The sequence below is a fragment of the Colias eurytheme genome, chromosome 1 (assembly GCF_061535395.1).
Source record: "Colias eurytheme isolate Ceu_HAF_F1 chromosome 1, ilColEury1 Martin Lab GWU primary, whole genome shotgun sequence".
NCBI lineage: Eukaryota > Metazoa > Arthropoda > Insecta > Lepidoptera > Pieridae > Colias > Colias eurytheme.
The window spans coordinates 11,148,202-11,155,427 of record NC_142980.1 but is presented as its reverse complement, the minus strand read 5'-3'; the positions used below and the strand labels follow the sequence as shown (position 1 = coordinate 11,155,427).

Here is a 7,226-nt window from a genome sequence, read left to right as displayed (position 1 = left end):
CTATAGTAACCTAGTAACTCGAATTTCAACTTAGCCTAAACCAAATCAAATGTACCTACCTATTGTATAAATACGAATATTTTCATGGATCCGGTGCCATATTATGAAGTAGTTATATTATTATTTATTCCTTGTTATTTTTCTTTTATAGTTTTAAGCATCATTTTAATATTGTACCTACTAATTTATTTAAGTAGCGCCTATACTTTGTTTGGAAACAAACAATTTATCGAGGTGCTCATGTTCGTAACTTATGAATATTTTTGCACAAATTGTTTACGATTAGGTACCACCGAATGAATGTATTAATCGAACTAACGAAATTTGTTATGGTTATTATTTTCCACTTTGTACAAATATAGTTTGTAAAATCCAACCGTGGATTGTGGTCGGTGTCGTTGAGTGGAGGACAGGCCGGCAATGGCGGAGACATAACTGAGAGGGATGTGAGGTGGAACATAATAATTAACTTTGCGTGTTTTGCTAAATAATTTTCCATAGATGTACGGCGTTAAGTACTAAGAAATTGTTGCACTGAGAGTGGCACAATTCTTATCTGTGTGTTTCACATTTTTATTCATGTGTATTGACGTGGTTTCTATTCTTATTATATTCAGCAAAAATTGCTATCCACTTGTTTTATTTACACCCAGCCCCACTCGTCTTGGTGAGATAAAATAAAATATAGATTGCCAAAAAATATAGGTTTTATTTACATTTTACAGCTATTATTTATATTCACAATTATTTTTATAATATCGATACATTGATAATGCAATAAATAGAATGTCATTATAGAAATAACACATTAAGCTTAGCACTAGTTATTATTGGAATCTAAATTTTAGTACAATATGAGATTATCACTGGTCGAATCTTCCATAGAACTTCTATAAATTATTCGTTGTTCAATACTTCCTTAGAGCATTAGTCAAGCCGCCATATACCTGTAAATTAAAATTGGTATTATTTATCTAATTTATAATTAATTGATGGAACGTAGGTAACAAATCTTGCTTGAATTTTAAACAACAAGCTATAAGGAATAATAGTATCCGATGATATATTATAATAAGATATAATATAAATAACATTTGCAATACGTCTGCTACATCAGATTGCATGTTGATAACTGATAAGTATTAGCGTGGTGTGGTATTGAGTATTGACTGTGGGAAAACGAGATTGTTTTAAGTAGCTAATTATTATATGTCCCGTTTTATTGATTAGTCCTATGAACTAAAATTGTACCTAAGACGGATATTTATAATAATAAACTACTAAATAATTTATAAGCAAATGCAAAATAAATAATATTTATTGAGTAATATTTATATTTTTAAGGCTTGTAAACCAGTAACCATATGCATTTTGGGATTATCCATGATTAAAAATATAATTTAATTTCAGTTAATTTGAAAGAGTGTATTTAACGAAAAGAACGTTTATTCATAAGCAACAACAAAGCTTTAAACACCGAGTCATATTAAGGACATGTTGGTAGTTGGTACCCCAAGCGCAAGCCAGTAAGAGCAATGAATATTTAGCAAAATCCCATGTAATTAAACAATATGAGCATGACCATTCTTTTAAAATATTTTAAAAAATCGTTTAAATCGTAATAACATTATAAAGGAGCGTAAGTATACTTATATTATTGGTCTTTCCAAGATCGTATCATATTTTCACCCTCCACCGATATTATGAAAAATCAAAACTGACCTGACTCTAGTTAATAGAAGATTCTCTCCAGACGCGATGAAGCAAACTGCTTAAATTAAAGAATAATATTAATCGGTCATGAATTAAAACAATTATATTAAAATAGGTAAATTATTTAATATTATTTTATAAATTTCTACTAGGGCAGCTTTAAAGTCTTTAACGACTAAAATAAATTATAGGTGAAATTATTAAACTAAACGAAAGCATTGTATAATGACATCAACCGGATGTCAATCAGTAACAAATGTTGCAGAAAGGTCATGGTATAACCTCATGAATAATTATATAATTTAATGCTTACAAATGATATGTTAAATCACAATACGGAATGCATACACGTACGAATGTTATTTTAGGAATGAATTATACACATTGCATATACATAGCTGCCATTTAATTGAAACAATTAATTCGGAATGAAATAATATAGGTAATCTTGGAAATAATGATTACGGTTCTTCAATAAAACTGTGAACTTAATTGATAATATTCACCAAATAATAAAAATTAAATAAGATCATAACGGTTTATGATAGATAACTATAATTACTGTTCAAAGGAATTATAATGTAAATTTTATATATTTTTTTATTATTTATATATGCTACTGTCTCCAATCTCTATGAATACGAATCTTAAAAATAAAATTCCCCTTGTAAATTTCACTACATTATATTATATATAATAACTATTATAATAAAAGTTGTCTATTATCTTATTTTAATTGAATATTGAGCTTTATAAATAACAATCATTAAAATTATTAATTGCACAGGTACCATTGAGTATCCATTCTATGATTGAGCTACAAATGTTATTAACTAAAATCCTGCAAAGTACCGATTTTTATATAATTTAATAAATAATTTAAATTAACTTTTTAAAAACAAACTTAATGTATAAACATGATAAAATAGTGTGTATAATATTTTCATAGTAAAAATTAAAATCGTCATTCCCAAAAAATGATAAAGATTAATATTATTCTTAAAGTATTAAAAGTGTACCTAATACTCTAGTAGAGACTTAATAATCATGATTGCCAATTTTTCATGGTTTCAATTGTGTTACTCAATATTTAAAGCTTCATTAAAAATTCCAAAACAAATAGTGATTCAAAGCAATTAATGTTATTGAACCGAAGTAAAATTAATTTATTAAAGATAAAATTGTAACTGTCTATTTTATTAAAAATATATATACCCAAATAATTTTTACACTTAATAAACCAAATAATAAATATAAATTATTATTATCCATAAAAAATACAGAATTCATTAAATTTATAATTCAGCATGTTTAGATTGGTGATGCTCCGTTTGTTTTATTTCAAGGCACAAACTAGATACTAAGTAAATCTTGTAAAACAGAATGTCAAAATACTTGACTAATAAACATGAATGTATAATAAAAATAAGTTATATTTCAAAATGATAACCAAATTCAAATGCAAGTAAAATGCAATTATGTATGATTCTGAGATGATGATTTAATGAGATCAGATAGTAGAAATAAGATATGTAAGTAGTTGAAAATACTACAGAATGATGGTTAATTGAAGATAGATATCATTTGTTAGCAAGAAATAAATATAAATAATAAGTAGGTCATTATCAATTTGAAAGTTGAAACAAACTTTCACTTTATCTAATAGAATAATATTACGACAAGTTGTATAACCTGTATGTTTAATATAATCTATATTTAATCAGTACCAGTTTATCTTTTGCACAAGATAAAATAAGAGAAAGTCAAATTTTAACAGAGAATAAAAATTAAATTATGACTAATGGAAGTTCATAGAAACAGATTTAAAATTCCTAAATGCATTATTCAATGCATATTAAACACTAATCAATAAATAGATAATTTACTTAAATTCTTTTCATTCCTAACATAATAGCATTATAGTGATTTTATGTACAAAAACTGATGTTATGACTTATGATCATGCATATATCTCACTCATATATCTTACTCATTTCAGATGGGTCTGATTGATTTAGTTGTAAAGTTATACTTTATCCCAGGCATGCTTATAGCGACGTTTTCTAAAAAATCTTTTAGATAAGAAGTACTTAATAACTAAAATGAGAATAAGAAAAGAAAATATGTACAGAAGGCTTAGCATTCCAATATCCAGGTTCGATAGCGGGCTTTGCGCTGCAGCTGTGGATCTCGCTCTTCTAGCATCTTGAATGTTGTCGGCTCCATACATCCTTTGCAAATATTGATACACATTGGGTAAGTTCCAGGCGCCTCGGGCTTGCCTGCATTCAGGACACTTGATGGCACTAGGAAATTGAATTTTGGGGTGTTCAGGATCTTCGGTGACGTCTCCGGCCAACCTTAAATTAACTTCATTGTGTGAAATCCAAAGCCAAAGTACAGCCTTGTCATTTTCTTTTACATCAAATATTCTGTTCCTTGCAGCCATACTTTGGAAATGCTGGGAGCAATCAGTGCAACCGAAGAAATGTTTGACATAGCCATGCATTGCCTTCAATACTTTGGGGCCTTCTATGCCAGGCTGTTGTGCGGCATTCACGGTTAATGTATGGAATAATGTCCATAGTCCACAAGTATAACCTCTATATTGAGGTTGGCTTCCTCTGCATCCTATATATTCTAGTTCCGGTGAAAAAACTGTATTATAATTATTTTCTAGCTTTTTTACAGTTTCATATATTTCACTTCCACTCCATTGAGATTTTCTGCCCAGAGTATTGCGTAACTCAATAAGGTATTCTTTTAAATTGTATCTAGCCGGAAATGATACAATAAGCACATCTAAATAATCCAGGAGTGCTTGCAATGGTTCACCACTCAGTAATTTATGTCTAGTTATTTCTGTATGCAGACTTGTCTTAAGTGTTTTTTCTAGGTCTGTATAATAAACAAAATCAGGATCTTGTGCTGGTTTATCTTTAGTAATAAAACTGTCATTGTTGTCATCAATTTCTATATCTCTAGCGGGCAACACATAATTTTTAGACCTTAAAAATGCATTAACAGCCTTAAGCAGGGTTTGTCTTGTAGGATTCTTTGGTGTAAGTGGTGTTGGTTCTAATGTTGATCTAACTGCAACTAATCCAGGAAATCTTGTAACACCTGCTACTGTGGCCAACTCACAAATTTCTTGGACTCTTAGAACCTTAATATGCTCATAATAATTAATGTCTAGAGCTAGCTCAGAACCAATAGTAGAATTTTCATTTTCAAAAACTAGGAAAGTATATATGACATCATTAGGCATAGTACTCAAGGCAGTAGTGTAAGATTCATAAGCTGCTATATTGAGAAGAGGAGCTGATGATAAACGGCCTAGAGATTGTTCAGATTGCAGTTTAGCTATCAGTTGAGCTCTTAGTTTCTCTGCTGTATCTGCTAACTGGAATTTTTCCCCAACAAAGGCATTACCTTTTTTGTAGAACTCATGTAAATAGCGTAAAGATGGATATGCCATTACTTCAAATTGTCTACATATTTCATTATTTTCCTCCACTGAACAATCAATGACGGCCAATTTTATAACATTTTTCCATGCAGAGACATCAGCAGCTAAGCTTTTAAATTTCGGAGCAAACGCGCGACAGTGTCCGCAGTAACTGTTGTAAAACTGGACTATGTAAGCATTTTTTTGACCGTATACTTTTCTATTAAAGTTTCTGTTAGTTAACACAGTTACGTGGTCCGACTTACTATAAAGCCCTTGCTGCTCTACATCATTACTGTCTGGTACAACAGCTCCATTAACAAATATCAGAAGAAAAACACCTATGAATAGAAAACACCAGTAGTTCATTTTTAAGCACCACAGAAACAAGTTCCCCGCGAGTCTGTTTAGTTTAAAAACTAATTTAGTAATTTATCAACACCGATTTATATTTCCCTCTTTTCATCCGTGTTAAATTAATACGTCACAGCCAGTTTACTATCGCACCATTAATGTTTGTAGGTACGTAACACAAGACGTCGCAAAGGCAAACTGGTAGAAAAATGAAAGAAATTGCGAGTTGAAATTCTATCAACTTTTTGACAAGCCGATATATCCACAGACACAGAGTAAATTTTTTATGTTATACAGACTAAATAGCTGTAAGCTCGCGGGCCGTGGCTATTACTATCAGTACAGATAATATTTCTAGTTTCTTAATAAATAATATAATTTATGAAATTCAAGTGTTTTTCTTTTTAATCATTTTTACTTATTTCCCTATTGCTGTTTTACTGTTCTGTGTTTTCCAACGGTAAATGGTCCTTGTCTTATAAGTCCGTAGTAATGGTACATAAGGTGATCAATTTGAAGGATCGATTTGATTTTAGTTTGCCTTTGCATCATCTCAGGAATTATGTATTGTTAAAAAAAGAAAAAAAAATGTTGTGTGGTTTTATGAAACCACGGTAAAAGTGAAACTTTCCAAATACTGATTTATACCTACTCGGCAGCCGACCGTCACGCGACATGCGCTACACAGACCAAAAAGTTTGAGACGATGTAATAAAAGTTTCACTTTAAAAGACGTGTGGCAGTCGGGGACGGCGCGGCCGCGGTAAAGCTATTGCATGCTATGCCTTCAAGCAACACCAAGTTTTTTCGTTACGGAATTTTTGGATTCGGTCCCCGTGCTCAAGGCCCGCGATAGAAGCTATGCAATAGCTTAAAAATTAGCCTCTCGTTTGTGGAGCGCGCCCATCTTGGATTAGGCGCATGTGTGGGACCACACTGTGGTATTCAGGATGTAATTTTATAGTAGGTACAGCATTGAGATATTATGAGATATTATATGCTATTGCAGTACACGGTCCCACAGGGGGTGAGGTTTTTCCGTCTACGGGCTAGTAGGGGATGTCCGGGTAGCGGGTAATCTATAATTTCAAGGTACACTCCACATGCGCACAGACTAAATAATTTATTACACATGCGTAAGAGCGTTTTCACATTATCCGATCCGATATCGGATATCGGAGCCGACACCGATATGCCCGTGTGCTGTCGGATGATAATGTTCAGTGTTACCAACTCAATTTTTGAAAAGGCATTATATCAACTGCAAAAAAAGCACTCCGTGTTTTCCAATTACAGCACCAGAGCGCATTATGCGGCATAATGCTTAACGTTGAATGTTCCAACTACAGCAACGCTTCGCACAATCGAGCACTCATAAAAGTAATGCGCGTGAATTGATGCGTGTAATCGATTTATCGTTAGTAATTATTACTTAATAGTTGGAAAAAATTTTAAAGCTTTCGTTTCATTGTAGTTTTCTCGAAAATATAATCAAAGTTAATTCAAATTGTGATAAAAAAATAAATATAAGTATGGATGAAGGTACAAACATTGAAAAAAATGTTAATGAAATAATCAAAATCCAAATTACTTAAAATAACCGTAAATATTTTTCAACCAATTATTATGTAACCACTTTATTTACACATTAATGAGGTTATTGCTAACTCTATGAATATTTTTTTTCAACGCTAAACTTAGCGCAACCTGC

General features: G+C 31.2%; 1 protein-coding gene across 3 annotated transcripts; it reads right to left on the bottom strand.

Annotated features, from left to right (window-relative positions):
• Positions 1-685: 685 nt before the first annotated feature.
• On the bottom strand, positions 686-5,763 carry LOC149911243 (sulfhydryl oxidase 1-like). 3 transcript variants are annotated; one of them, XM_090104433.1, is made up of 3 exons: positions 3,843-5,763; positions 1,723-1,771; positions 686-947 (listed from the first exon to the last, which is right to left on the bottom strand). In XM_090104433.1, the coding sequence occupies exons 1-2, from the start codon at positions 5,528-5,530 to the stop codon at positions 1,729-1,731; spliced, it is 1,731 nt and encodes a 576-aa protein (XP_089960559.1). In that variant the 5' UTR covers positions 5,531-5,763; the 3' UTR covers positions 686-947; positions 1,723-1,728. The 3 variants fall into 3 exon arrangements, with proteins under 3 accessions (XP_089960559.1, XP_089960565.1, XP_089960571.1); XM_090104439.1 differs by having other exon boundaries at positions 1,723-1,768; XM_090104445.1 differs by lacking the exon at positions 1,723-1,771 and having other exon boundaries at positions 687-947.
• Between the last annotated feature and the right edge of the window lie 1,463 nt (positions 5,764-7,226).